This window comes from Podarcis muralis, chromosome 16 (genome assembly GCF_964188315.1).
Source record: "Podarcis muralis chromosome 16, rPodMur119.hap1.1, whole genome shotgun sequence".
NCBI classification, from domain to species: domain Eukaryota; kingdom Metazoa; phylum Chordata; class Lepidosauria; order Squamata; family Lacertidae; genus Podarcis; species Podarcis muralis.
The window spans coordinates 7,370,733-7,390,119 of record NC_135670.1 but is presented as its reverse complement, the minus strand read 5'-3'; the positions used below and the strand labels follow the sequence as shown (position 1 = coordinate 7,390,119).

Below are 19,387 nucleotides of genomic sequence, written 5' to 3'. Positions count from 1 at the left end.
AGAGCGATGGAGCTGCAAAGAGGGCCCCCTTGGCCAATCACTTGAGAGGGTCCGTAGGAAAGGAGGCAGCCCTTGAGATAATTAGGGAGTGAGACATTTAGGGCTTCAAACACCAATGTGAGCACCTTGAATTGGGCTGGAGTTGCTTACAGTCCTCCAAAGGTTGCTGTACTTTGTCAACCTTGTCCATTGATTATTAGAAACTTCAGGATCTAAGTAATGAAAGAACCGTATTTTTTCGTGTATAAGACAATTTTTTTTTTAATTGAAGTTTAAAATATGGGGTCATCTTATGCACTGATAGTGCATAGTTCATATTCTTAATTTTGATTCTCAAAAAATAAGGGGCGTCTTTTACACGGGTGCATGTTATACACCGAAAAATACTATAATTAATATGTAAGTCACTATAAGTAAGCCATATGAGCAACACTTAAATGAACTAAATAAAAAAAAGAATTCAAATAGAGAGCTGTCCTGTGTTAGGTAGGACACATGGACACTATTGTTGATCCTGAAAATCATAGAACTGCCGAGTTGGAAGGGACCCTGAGGATAATCTGGTCCCAACTCCTGGAATTGCAGAAATAAGACGCTGTCCCATATGAGGATAAAGCATGCACAAGAATGCATGTTGTTTTCAGAAACTTTGGGCCCCACCTATATCCACAAAACAGTTTAACTGCAATATGTTTTATGAATTCTAAGAAAGCAATGTTGACCAGAGGGTGTAAACTTGGGGCTCCTAAATGACGGACAGTGATTGGCCACAAGCTGCAAGGAGGGAACCCCAGCTCCCAAAGGTGTCTTGCTGAAAGAAGATCTTACTCAGATCCCTTGAGCACAGGGTGCTTGTGGTTAATGTGTGCAACCGGGGAGTGTCATTTGAGAAGGAGCAAACATTTCGCAAGTGGAGGGGGGTGGGAGCAGGATTCTAGATGGGGTATAAGAGGTGGGAGCGATGTAGGGCTCTTCATCCGACTTTAGCGCATTCGAACTCTCTTGTTCACCACCACCAAGGTAAGCTGAAGACTATGGGAAGCTTTCTTGGGTTCTTGTTGGGTTATACATTGGGCATAGGGTGCTAAATCTTTTTGAGATTATCAGCTAGGGCAGGGACGAAAAATCTGTAGGCAAGGATCCAGATGCTCAGGATTCCAACTCCAACCAGCCCCAGCCAGCATGGTCAACAGACAAGGATGACAAAGTCCAGAAACCTTTGGAGGATTGTAAGTTCCCCATCTTTGCAGCCCAATTCAAGGTGCTCACATCGGTGTTTAAAGCCCTGAATGTCTCACTCCCTATTTATCTCAAGGGCTACCTCCTTCCCTACAGACCCTCTCAAGTGACATGATTGGCCAAGGGGGCCCTCTTTGCAGATCCATCACTCTCTGGATCTTGGTTGATGGCCTTCCCTCTCCCCTCCCTGTCACCCCCACCAAATCTGTTCTAAGAGTTTCCCCAATCCTCTGGAGCAGATTTTTTTTTGGGGGTAGGAGCAGGGTGGTGGTGGAAAGAGAGCCTAGGTGAAGTTCTGTTATGCAAGTGGAGATTCTTGTGCTAACAGAATAACTTGGAGGTGTCCAGTCCAAGATATTTACGAGTATCCCTGGCAGCATCTATAGATTTACATTTAACAGCTACCAGTTCCTTGCACTCTGTTGCACCAACACATTATGAAAACTCTCCATTTCTGAAGAAAACAGTTCCAAGGCTGGCCACTCTCGCTGCCCCTGGCTGTATTAGTCAATTTCACCATGTTTTCTAGGTCTTCAGATTTTGCATATCCACTTGAGATATATATCTTTATATTTTTGAGTTTTTCGAGTTTTGACAGATACCATATTTTTTGCTCCATAAGACTAAATTTTTCCCTCCTAAACAGTAAGGGGAAATGTGTGTGCGTCTTATGGAGTGAATGCAGGCTGTGCAGCTATCCCAGAAGCCAGAACAGCAAGAGGGATCGCTGCTTTCACTGCACAGAGATCTTTCTTGTTGTTCTGGCTTCTGAGATTCAGAATATTTTTTTTCTTGTTTTCCTCCTCCAAAAACTAGGTGCGTCTTATGGTCTGGTGCATCTTATAGAGTGAAAGATACGGTGGTTAGGCAGAAAGCATGTATCACCCATGGTATTTTTCTAGGAAAAGAAGTGCCGGAACTCACCATGAATGCCTCACTTGTTCTCTTATACAGTAATGGTAATGGTGCCCACCTGACTTTTGCTCAAACCCCCCTCTGTGTATTGCAATTTAAGGCTGGATATTTAACCAACTAAACAACAAAAATAACAAACAGGTCTGTTGGGAGTGCACATCCTGGGGTTATTTCTCTTATTGCATCATGGCAAAATTACATTCTTTTAAGATAGTCCCCAATACATGTTGCCTGTTTGCGTTACAAACTTCAGCATTTAAGTAATGTAACTAATCAATATGGAAGTCGTTGTACATGTAAGCCATATGAACAACACGTAAACGAGCTAAATGAAAAACAGAATTCAAATAGAGAGCTGTCCTGTGTTAGGTAGGTCAGATGGACACCTTCTTATTGATCCTGAAGAATCACAGAATTGCAATGTTGGAAGGGACCCTGAGGATAATCTGGTCCCAACTCCCTGCATTGCAGGAATAAGAAGCTGTCCCATATGGGGATCAAACCTGTAACCTTTGTGGTATCAGCAGCATGCTCTGACAAACTGAACTATCCAGGCAGAGCCACTCATGTGTTCCTATGAATTCCCAGGTTGCCACCAGAAGCCCTTCGAAATGTCCAAGCCCAAGACTCAGTTGCAACAACTTGCTGAACAATACATAGACCTCTACCACACGTACTCTGGGAATTCTGACAGCCTGGACAAGCAGGCATTTAAGAAGATGCTGGATGAGCAGTTTCCTGACATTGATGAGGTGAGGGGGAGATAAGAGGAGGCAGGGGCAAATTCTGGCCACTCAAGGGCCTGGGACACCCATTGGCACCAGTGTGCAGGGTTCCTTTGGCCACGTTAAGAGGGGGAGGGGCTGAAATCTCACCAGGTCTCTGCTTTGAAGGTTGCTCAGCTACTCTGAAAACAAAGCATATCTAGGGATGGGCAGATATGTCTGTTTCAGTCACTTTTCAGTCTTAAATCCCATTCTCCCCATTTGCACTGCATTTTTTAAAAACATGTTTATTGTAATTCTTTCCTATTAAAGCTATTTTTGTATGCATTTTTGCCCAATATACACAATTTTGCAAACCACCTTTCCCTAAAACGCTGCATTTTTGTATGTTATTATTGTGTAGCTATATGGGGTTTGTGTGTAGGACACTTTACTGTAGCATATGAATTTTTATACGTATTACTTGGCTGGGGAGATGCAACAATCACATCTGAAGTCTTTTTTTCTCCATTTCCCCACCCCTAACACTGCAGTCTCCCTTGAAGCAACAAAAGAGAGACCAGCTCTTCCAGGAGGCAGACATAAATAAGGACGGCAAACTGAGTTTTGCTGAAGTGGGACGCCTGGTTGCAATATTCGTTGCTGAAACTCATGAGAAACTCCGCAAGTAAGAAGGGCGTCCCCTTGGCCACTGGAAAAAATAGTTCCAGCAAATTGTTCAGGAGACGTCAGAGGAGTGTTTGATACTAACCTCCCAAATATTCACAAACCCCTATCCCCATTCACTATCTTGGAATGTAATGCTTTGGCAACAGAATAAGAAATAAACATTTAACTTGGAAATCATTTGGTGTCTTATTTCAATCTCAGTCTGACAAACTGCAGTCTTACTGGCTTTTCTATATTCAATCTCTTTCCTGGGAGACTATGGAAGATTAGCTTCTTCACACACCTCCTTCCATCTTAGAAGTTCATTCCCATCTAGGTCAAGTATTTGAATTTCCCAGGCATAGCCGGAATTCGGACGTCAGAAACAGTGTCCAGGAGGAAACCACTGAAATGTCAGAGTGTATGGCAACCCATGTCAATTTGGGCGGATTTAATTTAAAATAGCTCAAAAACTTCCTTTCGTTTTTGAGATCTTGCAAAACTAAATAAAGCTGAACAAATCCCCCCCCCAAAAAACCCCTGACAAACATTTTTTGGTATATGGCAACCCTACTCTACCTAGAAGCAACCCTTGGTGTGATTGTTGGAGTGTTGGAACCAAGAGCAGCGGTGCAGCATTTGGGGGTGGGGAGCACAGGGCCAGTCGCCCCAGGAGCAAAATTGTTAGGGGGCATAAAATTTCAACACCCAGGGCTGCCTCAATGCAGCTTTGCGCTTCCATTCCTGGGCTCCATTGAAAACGGCTTCTCCATGGAAACCAGGAAGAGAGCTTTCCACACAATAGAACGACTCTTCTTTCCTTATCTCTATGGCTGCAATCTCTTGGTTAATGCGGACGCTGTTAGGCAGCAGAATGCATATGTGTATTCCATCTGTCTCCCTCTCTCCCACTCTACACGGCCCTGTGTGCTGGCAACCCACGTTATGCCACTGCCTGAGAGTCCAGGGTTCAAATCTCCACTCATCTATGAATCTTTGTGGGTGTGACCTTGGGGCACTCACTGTCTCTCACAACAACCCTGTGAGGTAGGTTAGGCTGGGAGTGAGAGACTGGCCCCAGCTCACCCAGTGAAGTTCATGGCTGAGTGGGGACTTGAACCCTGGTCCTCCAGAGCCTAGTCTAACCCTCTAATCACTACTCCACACTGGCTCTGTCAGCTCAACTCACACGGGTTCAAATCTCCACTGCCTCCTGAGCTGACAGCTGCAAAGAGGGAATCAGCAAGAGCCGTGGGCCACCCTGGCCAAATCTTAATAACTTCCATTCTGAAATATGGCAGGCTGATGCACAGGTGTAAATGTGGCTGGAGGGTTTTCCCTTTCTCCTCTCTTCCCGGACTTCGCCTCCTCTACCGTAGGAGCAGGAGGAGGAAGAGAAGGGAGTGGGTGGACTGGGGTACCCTTGTTTTTTGGAGAAGGAGGAGTGTGTGTGCATGTGTGTGCTAAAAATGGTGGCAGGAGGGGCTGTACTAATGGCTGTAAACTTGGGCTTTTTTTTGAGATGGAACTCAATGGAAGAAGAAGAGAAGAAGAGTTTGGATTGGATATCCTGCTTTACCACTACCCTAAAAGGTAAAGGGACCCCTGAACATTAGGTCCAGTTGTGACCGACTCTGGGGTTGTGGCGCTCATCTCACTTTACTGGCCGAGGGAACCGGCGTACAGCTTCCCGGTCATGTGGCCAGCATGACTAAGCCGCTTCTGGCGAACCAGAGCAGCGCACGGAAACGCCGTTTACCTTCCCGCCGGAGCGGTACCTATTTACTTGCACTTTGACGTGCTTTCGAACGGCTAGGTTGGCAGGAGCTGGGACCGAGCAACGGGAGCTCACCCCGTCGCAGGGATTCGAACCGCCGACCTTCTGATCGGCAAGTCCTAGGTTCTGTGGTTTAACCCACAGTGCCACCCGTGTCCCTTTATCACTACCCCAAGGAGTCTCAAAGTGGCTAAGATTCTCCTTTCCCTTCCTCCCCCACAACAAACACTCTGTGAGGTGAGTGGGGCTGAGAGACTTCAAAGAAGTGTGACTAGCCCAAGGTCACCCAGCAGCTGCATGTGGAGGAGCGGAGACACGAACCTCGTTCACCAGATTACGAGTCTACCACTCTTAACCACTACACCACACTGGCTCTCAGTTCTGGCACCCGTCTGGTGCTTCCCATTGCCAATATAAGAGAACAAGGCAGGTGTCTGTGGTGAGTTCTGGCACCTCTTTTTCTAACCACTTCGGGATTCGAGACATTCAGGACAAGGTCTCAAAGCCATGGTGTCTTAACATTTTCTTGTGACTGTCCCGTCAAAATCGGGTCACTTATAGTGTGTGCCTGAAGAGGTGTGTGAAGAAGGAATGAGGAACTTAAATTGATAGATCCATCAATCGCTACTTGTAGCTAATGGGAATCAGTGGCGTAGTGTGGGGGGTGCAGGGGGGGCAGGCTGCACCGGGCGCAACATCTGGGGTTAGGGCAAATCCACAGGTTAGGGGGCGCAAATCCACGGGTTAGGGGGCGCAAATTACTTGCCTTGCCCCGGGTGCTGACAACCCACGCTACGCCGCTGATGGGAATCCTACTCAGAGTAAACCCATTGTAATAGACGTGGCTGTGGCTAACTCTAGGTCACTGTGTTTTAGCAGGGGCTCCTCTGGGTATAAGTTGGCTTCATAGGACCCATGGAAATTATTTGAACCATTGCAGCAGAAAATGCACCCAGCACGCATATTGCACAAGAATGCATGCTGATTTGAGAAACTTCAGGCCCCACCTAGATCCACAAAACAGTTCAACCGCAATATGATCCATGCATTCCAAGAAAGCAATGTTGCACAGTTGGTGTGAACTTGATGCTACTAAATGATGGACGGTGATTCGACACAAGTTGCAGGGAGGGAACCCCAGCCCCCAGAGGAAGATCTTAATCAGATATCTTGAACACAGGGTGGTCAGGGTTAATGGGTGCAACTGGGGAGTGACAGTTGAGAAGGAGCAAAGATTTCATAAGTGGGGGGGTCAGAGCAGAAATCTAGATGGGGTATAAGAGGTGGGAGCGATTTAGGGCTCTTCATCCAACTTTGGCGCATTCGAACTCTCTTGTTCACCACCACCAAGGTAAGCTGAAGATTATGGGAAGCTTTCTTGGGTTGTTGTTGGGTAATACATTGGACATAGGGTGCTAAATCTTCTTGAGATTATCAGCTAGGGCAGGGACGAAAACTTGTAGTTTTTCCAGATGCTTGGGATTCCAATTGCCACCAGCCCCAGCCAGCATGGTCAATTGACAAGGATGACAAAGTCCAGCAACCTTTGGAGGATTGTAAGTTCCCCATCATTGCAGCTGCTCCTGCTCAATTCAAGGTGCTCACATTGGTGTTTAAAGCCCTGGATGTCTCACTCCCTAACTATCTCGAGGGCTGTCTCCTTCCATATAGACCTTCTGAGAGTTTCCCCAACCCTCTGGAGCAGATTTTTTTTGGGGGGGGTGTGTGGAAATGGAGAGCCTAGGGAAACAAGAAAGGAAAAGTTCTGTTATGCAAGTGGAGATTCTTGTGCTAACAGAATAACTTGGATGTGTCCAGACCAAGATATTTAAGAGTATCACCGGCATCATCTATAGATTTACATTTAACAACAACCATTTCCTTGCACCAATGCATTATGAAAACTCTCCATTTCTGAAGAAAACAGTTCCAAGGCTGTCCACTCTCTCTGCCCCTGGCTGTATTAGTCAATTTAACCATGTTTACTAGGTCTCCAGATTTTGCATATCCACTTGAGATATTTATCTTTCTATTATTGAGTTTTTCGAGTTTTGACAGATAGTTAGGCAGAAAGCATGTACCACCCTTTCTATTTTTCAAGGGAAAAAAGTGCTGGAACTCACCATGAATACTTCACTTGTTCTCTTATAATGACAATGGTGCCCACCTGACTTTTGCTGAGTTCCAGCTCAAAACCCCGCCTGTGTATTGCAATTTACGGCCAGATCTTTAACCAACTAAAAAACAAAAATAACACACAGGTCTGTTGGGAGTGCACATTCTGGGATTATTTCCAGTGCTTTTTTTCTGGGGGTACACAGGGGTACACATACCCCTAAACATTCTTGAATCTAGTTTTGGCCTCATTGAGGAGCAGTATTTAAATATGAGTAGGGAAATGAGAATACCCCTAAACAATTTTTTTAAAGAAAAAAAAGCACTGGTTATTTCCATTTCCCTTATTGCATCATGGCAAAAATACATTCTTTTAAGGTGGTTCACAATACATGTTGCATGCTTGCAGTAGAAACTTGGGTAAGTAGATAATGCAATTGATCAATATGTAAGTAGTTGTACATGTAAGCCATCTGAACAACACTTAAGCTAAATAAAAAATAGAATTCAAATGGAGAGCTGTCCTGTGTTAGGTAGGTCACATGGACACCTTATTCTTGATCCTGAAGAATCAGAGTTGAAAGGGACCCTGAGGATCATCTGGTCCCAAGATGGGGATCAAACCTGCAACCTTGGTGTTATCAGCAACACGCTCTAACCAACTGAAATACCCAGGCAGAGCCGCTCGTGTGTTCCTATGAATTCCCAGGTTGCCACCAGAAGCCCTTCGGAATGTCCAAGCCCAAGACTCAGTTGCAACAACTTATTGAACAATACATAGACCTCTACCACAGGTACTCTGGGAATTCTGACAGCCTTGACAAGCAGGCATTTAAGAAGATGCTGGACGAGCAGTTTCCTGACACTGATGAGGTGAGGGGGAGATAAGAGGAGGCAGGGGCAAATTCTGGCCACTCAAGGGCCTGGGACACCCATTGGCACCAATGTGCAAGTTTCCTTTGGCCACGTTAAGAGGGGAAGGGGCTGAAATCTCACCAGGTCTCTGCTTTGAATGGGCATCTAGGGATGGGCAGATGTGTTCAGTCTCTTCAGTCTTAAATTCCGTTCTCCCCATTTGCGCTGCATTTTTTTTAAAAAATGTTTATTGTAATTCTTTCCTACTAAACACATTTTTGTAAGCAATTCCCCCCAATATACACATTTTTGCAAAGCACCTTTCCCTAATATGCTGCATTTTTGTTTGTTATTATTGCATTTATATTTATATATATATGCACACTTTGCGCAACCTATGAAATTTTATACGTATTACTTGGCTGGGGAAATGCAACAATCACATCTGAAGTCTTTTATTCTCCATTTCCCCACCCCCAACACTGCAGTCTCCCTTGAAGCAACAAAAGAGAGACCAGCTCTTCCAGGAGGCAGACATAAACAAGGACGGCAAACTGAGTTTTCCTGAAGTGGGACGCCTGGTTGCAAAATTCGTTGCTGAAACTCATGAGAAACTCCGCAAGTAAGAAGGGCGTCCCCTTGGCCACTTGAAAAATGGCCCAGCTAATCCTCCAGGAGACATCAGAGGAGTGTTTGATACTAACCTCCCAAATATTCACAAACCCCTATCCCCATTCACTATCTTGGAATGTAATGCTTTGGCAACAGAATAAGAAATAAACATTAAGCTTGGAAATCATTTGGTGTCTTATTTCAATCTCAGTCTGACAAACTGCTGTCTTACTGGCTTTTCTATATTCAATCTCTTTCCTGGGAGACTATGGAAGATTAGCTTCTCCACACACCTCCTTCCATCTTAGAAGTTCATTCCCATCTAGGCCGAGTATTTGAATTTCCCAGGCATAGCCGAAATTCGGACGTCAGAAACAGTGTCTGGGAGGAAACCACTGAAATGTCAGAGTGTATGGCAACCCATGTCAATTTGGGCGAATTTAATTTAAAATAGCTCAAAAACTTCCTTTTGTTTTTGAGATCTTGCAAAACTAAATAAAGCTGAACAAATCCCCCCCCCCAAAAAAAACCGCTGACAAACTTTTTTGGAATATGGCAACCCTACTCTACCTAGAAGCAACCCTTGGTGTGATTGTTGGAGTGTTGGAACAGAGCAGTGGTGCAGTATTTGGGGGTGGGGAGCACAAGGCCAGTCGCCCCAGGAGCAAAATTGTTAGGGGGCATAAAATTTCAACACCCAGTGCTGCCTCAATACAGCTTTGCGCTTCCATTCCTGGGCTCCACTGAAAACGATGCAAACCAAGAAGGGACCTTTCCAGACAATGGAACGACTCTTCTTATCTCTACGGCTGCAATCTCTTGGTTGATGCGGACACTGTTAGGCATCTGAATGCGTATGCGTATTCCATCTGTCTCCCTCCCTCCCTCCCACTCTGCATGGCCCTGTGTGCTGGCAACCCATGTTATGCCACTGCCTGAGAGTCCAGGGTTCAAATCTCCACTCATCTATGAAACTTTGTGGGTGTGATATGGGGCACTCACTGTCTCACTGGGCGAAGTATAAATAATAATAATAATAATAATAATAATAATAATAATAATAATAATAATAATTATCAAATTTCGTCTGCCATTCTTCCTTTGTTGGTAACTGCTCCCTCCCTCCATTTCTGAGCAGCTGGAACCAGATCCAAGAACTGGCAGAACCAACAAATTCTAGTTTTTTCTCCATCCTCGTTCTCCTTACTGACATATCCAAGGGCAACACTGACACCTAGAAGAGAGGCAGTTGACAGGCAGGACAAACCCCAGGGCTGGCTGATAGTAAGAACACAAGTAGACTCCTGCTGAGAGCAGACTGGGACCTGGCAGACCAGGTTTCAAGCTCCCGGTCTGCTGTGAAGCTCTCTGCATGTGACCTTCAATATATTGAGTCCCCCTTCCTATCAGCGCACAGAAAACACATTGATTCTTCAGGCACACAGCAAATACATTTCCTTTGCTCATAACAACCGAGTTAGACATAACAATATGGTTAAAATCAACACCACACACAGGAAGAAGAAAGGAGAACTTGCAGATCACAAATTATTATTTTATTCCCATTTTAATAAATGTAATGGTGCCTAGGGGTAAGGAACCAGCCGAAATGGGTGTAGAATTGGGGGTATTTGCCACAGTTCTAGGCAGTGCTTTTTTCCTGGGGGTACGCATACCTCTAACCATTTTGTGAATCTAAGTTTGGCCTCATTGAGGGGCAGTATTTCAACATGGGTAGGAAAATGAGAGTACCCCTAAACTTTTTTTTAGGAAAAAAGCAGTAGTTCTAGACCTCACAGAAAGCAGACCTATAAGGAGTGCCTCACAGTGCCAACTTGAAATTAAAAAATGTTGGGCCCAGGTAAGCCCCGTCCTGCAGAATTGATCACATGTCACAGCGCATGCAGACCATTTGAATGGAAATGCCCATCGGCTTGGGGTGCATGCTGGCCCCTTCACATATTTTATTGGGGAGGCAAAGGGACCTCAGCCCCTAGGAGTTGGCTCCTTCTTCCCAGGGCTGGATTTAGGTTTGATGAAGCCCTAGGCTACTGAAGGTAATGGGGCCCTTTATATGCCCAGCTGTCCTTTGCCAACAACAAATTGTCACTCTTTTTTGTGTTGAATATATGCTATATGGTAATGTATGGACCCAATAGGTATCTGAAGCCATTTGCACATGTTGTCCATGCAGAATGTAGGCACCCTATATATAGAAATGAGCAAACCAGTGATATTTTAGGGAGCAGGCTAACAGGCGGGGCCCATCACTTACATTATGGGTGTCATGGTCTGGTTCACGGGTGATCGAAATCCCGGCTGTGGATGTCAGGGGCAAGATGGCAAGGTGGGAGCAGGAATGGGAGTCCAGAAGCCAGGAGTCAGGAAGCCAAGAGTCCAAGGGTCAGAGAGTCGGGAGTCAAGAAGCCAGAGGTCTGAGGGTCAAGAAGCAAGGAGTCACAAAGTCAAGGGTCCAAGGGTCAAGGAGCCAAATGCAGCAGGGCAGGGAATGCTGACCTTATATCCCTTCCTGGCTCTTGCTACCAGGTGCTGTGAGTTACCAATCGGACTCACCTGTGCGGCTGCACCTTGCCTCTTCAGAACAAACTTAGGAAGGCCCCTGTCCTGCTAAGTCCTACTGGTCCCAGGGCCTGGCTCCTGCACGCACACCTGACAATAGGAGCCTACACAACACAAAACACGGTTGCTGTATGCTGTTTTTATTTTATTTGTTTTTTATGCTATATTTTGGAAATGTACATCCACTCCCCCCCCCCTTTAATTTTTTGGGGCCCCTAAGAGAGTGGGCCACCAAAACTGTAGCTTGTTTAGCTTATACGTAAATCTGGCACTGCTCCTATGCCTCACAGGGCCCGTAGATGTGGTGCTGGTAAATTCCATGCCATGTCTGGCCAGGACTTGCAGGCAGGAATGTCTACCCAACCCTGAGTCGTGCTGGTGCATGAATCTCTCAAGTGAAAACAACACCCCAAAATCCATCGTTGATGAGCTAAGCTGTGTGCAGAGGAGGGTGACGAAGATTACAAAGAGCCTGGAAACCAAGTTTTATGAGGAACAGTTGAGGGAGTTTGGTATGTTTTAGCCTGGAGAAGAGAAGACTGAGAGGGGATGTGATAGCCATCTTCAAATATTTCAAGGCCTATCTCATGGAAGATGGAGCAAGCAGAGGTTGGATGGTCACCCGTCAGGGATACTTCAGTTGTGATTCCTGCATTGCATGGTGTTGACCTCTGTGACCCTTGACATCCCTTCCAGCCCTACAATTCCTATTGGGAAAGATGCTTAGCCATAATATGTGCGTTAGGTCAAACTGCAATGGGTGTATTAGGAGAAAGCATGTTCTCATTAAAGGAGAGCACGTGTTGCGGATGGGGCCAAGCAAAGCACCCCATAGTTGCCAGGCAGGATAGATTGAAGGGGCCTGGCTTGGATTGGTGGTTGGTGTTGCTGGGGTAAATTTGATGTTGCCAATTTGGGGGTGGGAACAGAGGTTATTTAAGCACGGTTCACAGCAAGCTGCTTTCTCTATCGCTGTGGGCACTGGATCACCCGCCCGCCCTCCCTTGTTTGGGCTTGTGCTTTGACCTTGCTATGCCTGTCATGGGGTCGTCTGCCTTGGTGCAGGGGCCTGGTAGGAATTTTTCCATTTGGCTGATTAGTGTGTGCCATTTGGTTTTTGCCGACTGCGTAGCAAATCGTCACAACTTTTAAGGTTGGCGGTTAGGCATTGGTTTAAATTGGTTGGTGGAGGGGTATGGATTGGCTGTGCCTGCCCCTCCAAAGCTGCTGCTGTGCGGGAATTCTGTTAAAGGAATTCAGGGGCTTACCATCCTTTCGTCTAAACCCCTGGAATCGGGTTTGGGCCGCATAAGCCCCTGGGAGCATGCGGGGAGAAGCTGAGGGTCTGTGCCGCAGCTCCAGTTATCCCTGATCTTGTTCCTCCACACTGGCTTTCGCTGGGAATCTGGGAATCAGTGCTGTCCCCCAAGGCGGGGGGGACGGGACAGATAGTCTTAACCAATGCCTAAGCAACCACTCACAATTTGTATGTTTAATAAAGTTGTGGCCAAAATTATGCCAAAAACCTTAAACAAAAATTTATGAGTGATGTGTGAGTTATTGGGGTAGGGGTGTTTTGGGGGACCTCAGCAATCAAATGGAGATGGGTTTTCATGGGGACTTCAGCAAACAAATAAATCACCCGCTGATGTGGAAAATACGGTATACAGAACGGAAGACTGGAGAAATAAGGAACTGGAATTGGTAGATAAGCCCATCCCTCGTTGCAGCCAATAGTTGTTCTTGCCTCAGAGAAAGCCTATTGGCATGAATAGACATGAATGACTCAGGTCTATTCACTCCAGTAGGTTTCCACAGAGTGTGAGTTGGTTGCACGTAACCCACTGATCTCATTTCATCACAGCTGCAAAAAATTTTTGCCCAGCATGAAAGGTTGCACAACGGTTAGTGCTGCTTCCAAGAAGTCCCAGGGCCACCCATGCTCTCAGCTGCAAACCGTTTTAATTAATTTATTTTCCTTACATTCTAGGAAGCATAGAAAGAAAAAATATTGCGGTTGTCGAAAGTACACTTGAAAGAAACGAACTGACATAATGTAAAATCGGCAGCTGATAAAAACCTGAAGAAAAGCACCATAAAAAGTAGGAGATATATATATATATATATATCAAATACACACACCTACACCTACCACTGCGGTGTATCGCATAGCCAAAACATATCCACCAGGCAAGTAAGCATGTTATTCATCCCCTCAGTATGGATGAGTTAAAAACAAATTACAAAATTTATACATAAAAATTCAAATGTATTTTACTGTTTTAGATATACCGTATATCACGTGAAAAGGAAAGGTGTGCCCACATCAAACAAAACTTATTGTATAGCGATAACAGGGGTTCATAGAATCATAGAGTTGGAAGGGACCCTGAGAAGCATCTATCCCAGTGGTTCTCAACCTGTGGGTCCCCAGATGTTGTTGGACTACAACACCCATCGTCCCTGACCACTGGTTGTGCTGGCTAGGCATGATGGGAGTTGTAGTCCAACAACATCTGGGGACCCATTCTAGCCCAACCTCCTGGAATGCAGGAATACAATGCAGCTGTCCCATACGGGGATTGAACCTGCAACCTTGGTGTTACCATCACTACGCTCTAACCAACTGAGCTACGCTGATATTGTTCTTCAATATTTGTAAATGTTATAAACTCAGACCACACCACAGTAAACATATCTTTCTCAATCTGACCCTGTACCATAGGAGCAGGGCTGTCTTTAGCATGTGTGCCACCGTGGTGCAAAGATCCACCCAGCACCCCCAAATTGACTGTTATTGAGCTTTTTTTGGGAGGGGGGAAGCCAAAGTTGTTGACGTTACGTAGTAACAGAGTGATGGGGCGGGGTTTACCTGGGGCCCACCCCAATATTTTATTTTGTTCAGTATTTTTATTCAGCCCTGCTGTGTATAACCCTCAGCTTGTTTGTTGATTTTCCTAAAAGCACATTGCGCAGTCCCATACCGCTTGGTACCAATTTGACAGTGTAGCGCCTGAGAAATATTTTCAGTGCCTAACTATGGGCTTATCCACACCTACCTTTTGCCCAGATCTGCACTTAGAAGCTCCACATCAGAGCGTTCTGTTTTTGCCCCTCAGCTTCTGCCGAAAAGCTGCTCTTTAGAGTTCCATCGGAGCAAACTTCAATTTGGGTTTTCCATTTACTCCGATTGAGCTTTAAAGAGTGTGTTTTTGTGGGGAAATCCCTGGTAGCAAAAAATAAAGGGTGCTTGGACAGGGAGCTTCTAAGTGTGGACCATGTCCGGGAAGAGTAGAGGAAAACTAAGTGTGGGTAATAACAATAACAACAACAACAACAACAACAACAACAATTTATTTGCACCCCGCCCATCGGGCTGGGTTTCCCCAGCTACTCTGGGCAGCTTCCAACAAAAATTAAAAATACATTAAGTCCTATAACGCTTCTTGCAGCTTGTAACAGATGTCCAGCATGCTCCTTACTGCGTAAGTCTACGTTGCCTTCTGTAGAAAAACGCAGTGAAACCAACTGTGGTTCAATCTGTCGCTTTGTTGTTTTATTCATTTCGGTGAAAACGGATAACCCAAATGCTTTCACCTTTAGGAAATCCCACCATGCATGGAAATACCGTAAGTAACAGGAGTGGCATCCTTGCTAACAGTTTGGTGAGGATCCTGGGTGAATCACTGCGAACTTTCTAGGGGGCCAAACTCCACAGATTTATTAATTTCAAAACCCATTCCTGGTTCCTCACTGAAACCGAATTGAAAGGAGGCTTCACCCAGAGTTTGCTCCATTGATCAGACTCATTTCTTGTTCCCCTTTGATATTTTTAAAAGAATCTTAAGAACCTACAAAGGACCTTCACAAGATTCCACCCTCCTCCACTTCATTATCAGATATTGCTATTTCTTTTTCCAGAAAGGAAGAGTCGTCTACTGGCTACTTTTTGTGCGGAAAAAACCAGCTGGATTTGTCGGAGTTTTACAAAGCTTTCAAAAGGATTGCCTCACAGGCTGTGCAAACAAGGTGCTGGAAAATGACAGAGCCTGACCGGCCGTAGCAGGGGGGAAAACCCCTACAGCGGTGTGCAGCTGAAGGAAGAACACAGATATCTTAAGCAAGAGGTGAGTGGTGCAAGAGGGAGATGGCTTGAGAAGGATCAAAGGTTTTGCAACTAGGGTGGGTGGGAGCAGGGATCTGGACAGGGACTATAAGAAGAGGGGCTGTCATTGGGCTCACCACCACACCTTGGCTCATCCTAGCTCTCTCGTTGATCACCGACCGAGGTAAGCTGGAGAAGAACAGGAGGCCTTCTTGTGCTGCTTTCAGGTTTTAGCTTTTGCATTGGACGTGGGGTGCTAAATCTTTTTGAGGGTAGCAGCTTGGGCAGGGATGCAAAACACGTGTCTGTCTGTCTGTCTGTCTGTCTGTCTGTCTGTCTGTCTGTCTCTCTCTCTCTCTCTCTCTGTGGATACCAGCTGCTGTTGGACACCAACTCCCAGGCCTCCCCATCTCTAGATAGTCCTCCATGCAGAGAGCATGTTAGAGAGGAGTATTTCTCCTAGACGGACGTGGTGACGTTGATGGGCTCTATCTTCCATCATTCTTGACCATTGGCTATGCTGGCTGGCACTGATGGGAGGTGAGCCCATCTGGAGGGCACCATACTAGCTACCCTGGCTCTAAGGCAGGTTTCCCCAAACTATTTCTCGCCAGCTGTTTGGCACTGCAACTCCCATCAGACCTAACACTGTGGCCAATGGCCAGGGATGATGGGAGCTGAAGTCCAAACAACGGGAGGACACCTGGTTGGGTTAGGCTGTCTTAGAGCAGAGGCAATCATTTTGGTGTTCTCCAGATGTTGCTGAACTCTGACACTCATCAACCTTGAGCATGGACCATTGACCACTGGAATTGGGAGTCTTAACAGCATCTTGAGGTTCACCAAATTGACTCTGCTTGCTCTGTGGTAGCCTTTCTCTAACTTGGCACCATCTAACTGTTTTGGACTACAACTCCCATCTGCCCTGACATCACGACCCTTGGCCAGAGCTGATGGGAGGGAGCTGGATTCCAAAACATCTGGAGGGCAGAAAGGCTGTCCTAAAAGGATTCAGATGGACACCTAGCAGCTGGTGCGAAGAGGTTATGTTCTCCTGATTACGTTTCCTTACTAAGCTAGCATTCTCTGCATTCTCTTGTCTTGAGCAGATTCTTTGCAAGTGTAGGAGACAGTAGAAGCTAATGCTGGTGGCAGCAAAGGGGTAAGAGAGGAGCGTGAGATGCTTTGCCTCATGACCCCAAATATCTTAGCTCAGGTGTGGGCCACCTGCTGCTCTCCCAAGGTTGCTGAACTAGAACTCCCATTATCCCTGCTCATCGGCCATGCTTGCTTTTGGATCTGAGTTGGACTCCAGAAACATCTGGAGGGAGAAGGATTCCCTACACCTGATTAGCTGATATTGGAAACTTGACACTTTCAATTTGAGAGAGGGTGTGTGTGTGTGTGTGTGTCAGGCAACAAAATGGCTGGACTTAGCTTTGGTGTGAATTCAGAAATAAGGGTGCGTCCACCAGGGGTGGCAAAACCAGGGTGTTCTCCAGATGTTGAGAGAGACAGCCCAACACCCATGTTTATATTTCCATTTCACTTACTATGACACCCCAAAATTTCATTATTTTAAGACAAGCCCAAAATTGCATGTCTGCATTAGAGAATTAAGCAGCTTTTAAGTAACTTAAATGAACAAGTTAAGTAATAAGATTCAAATAATGTAGGACTCTATTCCTGACCCAGCAGGGCGCCTCTTGCGTTTTTAAGAGTGAAGGAGGTCTCTCATCTTCATGGCCTGACTGTGGGCTTCCTGGTGGAATCTGATAGGGCTCTTCTTACGTTCATATGTCTATCTAGGTTGCCAACCGAAAACCTTCAAAATGTCCAAGTCCAAGACTCAGATGCAAGTCCTGGCTGATCAGCTGATTGACGTTTTCCACAAGTATGCTGGGCAATCTGACACCCTCGACAAGCAGGAGTTCAAGAAGATGATCCTCGAGCAATTTCCCGACTGCGTTGAGGTGAGGTGGAGAGGAGAAGGGCATGGGCAACTGCCGGGCACTTAAAGCCCAAGCTGGCACATTGGCATTAAGGTGCAGGGTATGTTAAGATGGCGAGGGACCAGCGTCTCCCCAAGACAGTGTTTTGAAGCATGTTCAGATGAAAGGAAAGTTTACTTAGGGATGAGTGGATATGTCCATTTCAGTCCCTCTCATGTCCTCCTTTCCCAATCTGAAATTCAGTTCTCCATCCAGCTTTTAAAAAGTATTCTCCTGCTATCTACGAATAAACACAATTTAAAATGCATTTTTGCAGAATACACACCTTTTTTTTTTGCAAAGCAATCTTCCCTGTTAGAATGCATTTTTTTTCCACGTTACTGTAGTTTAATGCATATACTTTTATATACTTGGTACCTATTACTTGGCTGGAGAAACGCATTGCCAAATCCTGAGAACTGAGGATTTCAAGTGATGCCTGGGTTCTGAGTTGCGGACTGCTTGGGAAAGTGGTGGTTTGGTAGATTTGCCTTAAAATGTGAATTGGATCAAATTTCTCCCCCTTCCCTAAGTGTGTGTGTGTGTGTGTGTGTGTGTGTGTGTGTACACACACACTTGTACACACACGGCTCCGTCTCTGCTCACTCATCTTGCCAAACCCTCACAGCTCCTTCCACCCCCAACAGGGAAGGTGCAAAAGATAGGGGAGTTCAGGCTTACTAAACCTACAAGGTAAGCCCCTCCCCACTCCATTAAGCAGCTCACCTGGGCTGGCCTGCCATTCCTCACCCTGCAGTTCGTGTGGCCCCCTATCAGTGGCTGCTCCAAATGCGGAGCATGTTGACATTCTACATTTTGCTTTATATAGGAAGATAGATATGGGGAAGTTGCAGGAGGTAGCGGGGTTCAGGACCTCTCAACCACCTCAAAACAATGCCTCTGAGTAGAGTCTGGTTTCCGGATCATGCCAAAAGCCTGTCTAGTCTAGAATCCTTTTCTCAAATACGCCAATGGGAAGTTAGCCTGAAAGCAGGATGTGAGTCTGGTTCTGAGTTAAACGCCCACCGATGTTACTCTGTGTTAATTTCATTCTGCTAATCTGAACTACAACTTCCATCCATCTCAGTAAGGTTGCTTAATGGCCAGGGAGGATGGGATGTAGTTTGTTTTCTCCTGCCCTAGAGAGTAGGACGTGAACCAATGGCTTCAAGTTATAAGAAAGGAGATTCCGACTAAACAGAAGGAAGAACTTTTTGAGAGTGAGAGCTGTTTGACAGTGGAACGGTTGCCCTTAGGAGGTTGTGAACTCTCCTTCCTTGGAGGTGTTGAAGCAGATGTTGGAGGGCCATCTGGATGCTTTAGCTGAGATTTCTGCATTGCAGGGGGGGTGGACTAGATGATCCTTAGGGTCCCTTCCAACTCTACAATTCTATGATTCTAGTCTAATAGTGCCAGGAGGGCCACAGTTTTGTTTTCTGATGGTCTGATAGCAATAAACTTCTACTCTCAATCCCTACAGTGTCCACGTAAGAAACAAGCGAAGGAGCAACTCTTTAATGAGCTGGACACAAACAAGGACAACGTAGTGAATTTTGAGGAATGGACCCGCCTGGTTGGAAGATTCCTCCATTGCTCCCATGAAAAGTTCCACCAACAACATGGCGGACAGCAGCAGCAGCAGCAGCAGCCACAACAACAGTGAGAAGAAAACCCAGCAAATCCTTCGGGAGATGGTGCTCAGGGGCATGTGGGATGACAACCTTCGTGACACCCACCCCCTCCTTCCTATATTCTCTAGCTAGGAATGGAAACTTTTGACAATAAAATAAGAAATAAATATTTCACTTGGAAATCCTCAGACGTG

The 19,387-nt window shown here is 45.8% G+C and overlaps 2 protein-coding genes across 2 annotated transcripts; both read left to right on the top strand.

The window, feature by feature from the left end:
- Positions 1 to 962: 962 nt before the first annotated feature.
- Positions 963 to 3,722, top strand: LOC114586838 (protein MRP-126-like). The gene is made up of 3 exons (XM_028710665.2): positions 963 to 1,020; positions 2,743 to 2,906; positions 3,413 to 3,722. The coding sequence occupies exons 2-3, from the start codon at positions 2,766 to 2,768 to the stop codon at positions 3,548 to 3,550; spliced, it is 279 nt and encodes a 92-aa protein (XP_028566498.1). The 5' UTR covers positions 963 to 1,020; positions 2,743 to 2,765; the 3' UTR covers positions 3,551 to 3,722.
- An 11,927-nt stretch (positions 3,723 to 15,649) lies between these two features.
- Positions 15,650 to 19,375, top strand: LOC114586467 (protein S100-A12-like). Its single transcript, XM_028709957.2, has 3 exons — positions 15,650 to 15,755; positions 17,381 to 17,544; positions 19,043 to 19,375. The coding sequence occupies exons 2-3, from the start codon at positions 17,404 to 17,406 to the stop codon at positions 19,223 to 19,225; spliced, it is 324 nt and encodes a 107-aa protein (XP_028565790.1). The 5' UTR covers positions 15,650 to 15,755; positions 17,381 to 17,403; the 3' UTR covers positions 19,226 to 19,375.
- Positions 19,376 to 19,387: the final 12 nt, after the last annotated feature.

Coding starts and splice junctions, on each gene's coding strand:
- LOC114586838 (XM_028710665.2), top strand. CDS start 2,766: ATGTCCAAGCCCAAGACTCAGTTGCAACAACTTGCTGAACAATACATA. Junction 2,907..3,412: donor AGTTTCCTGACATTGATGAG/GTGAGGGGGAGA, acceptor CTAACACTGCAG/TCTCCCTTGAAGCAACAAAA.
- LOC114586467 (XM_028709957.2), top strand. CDS start 17,404: ATGTCCAAGTCCAAGACTCAGATGCAAGTCCTGGCTGATCAGCTGATT. Junction 17,545..19,042: donor AATTTCCCGACTGCGTTGAG/GTGAGGTGGAGA, acceptor CAATCCCTACAG/TGTCCACGTAAGAAACAAGC.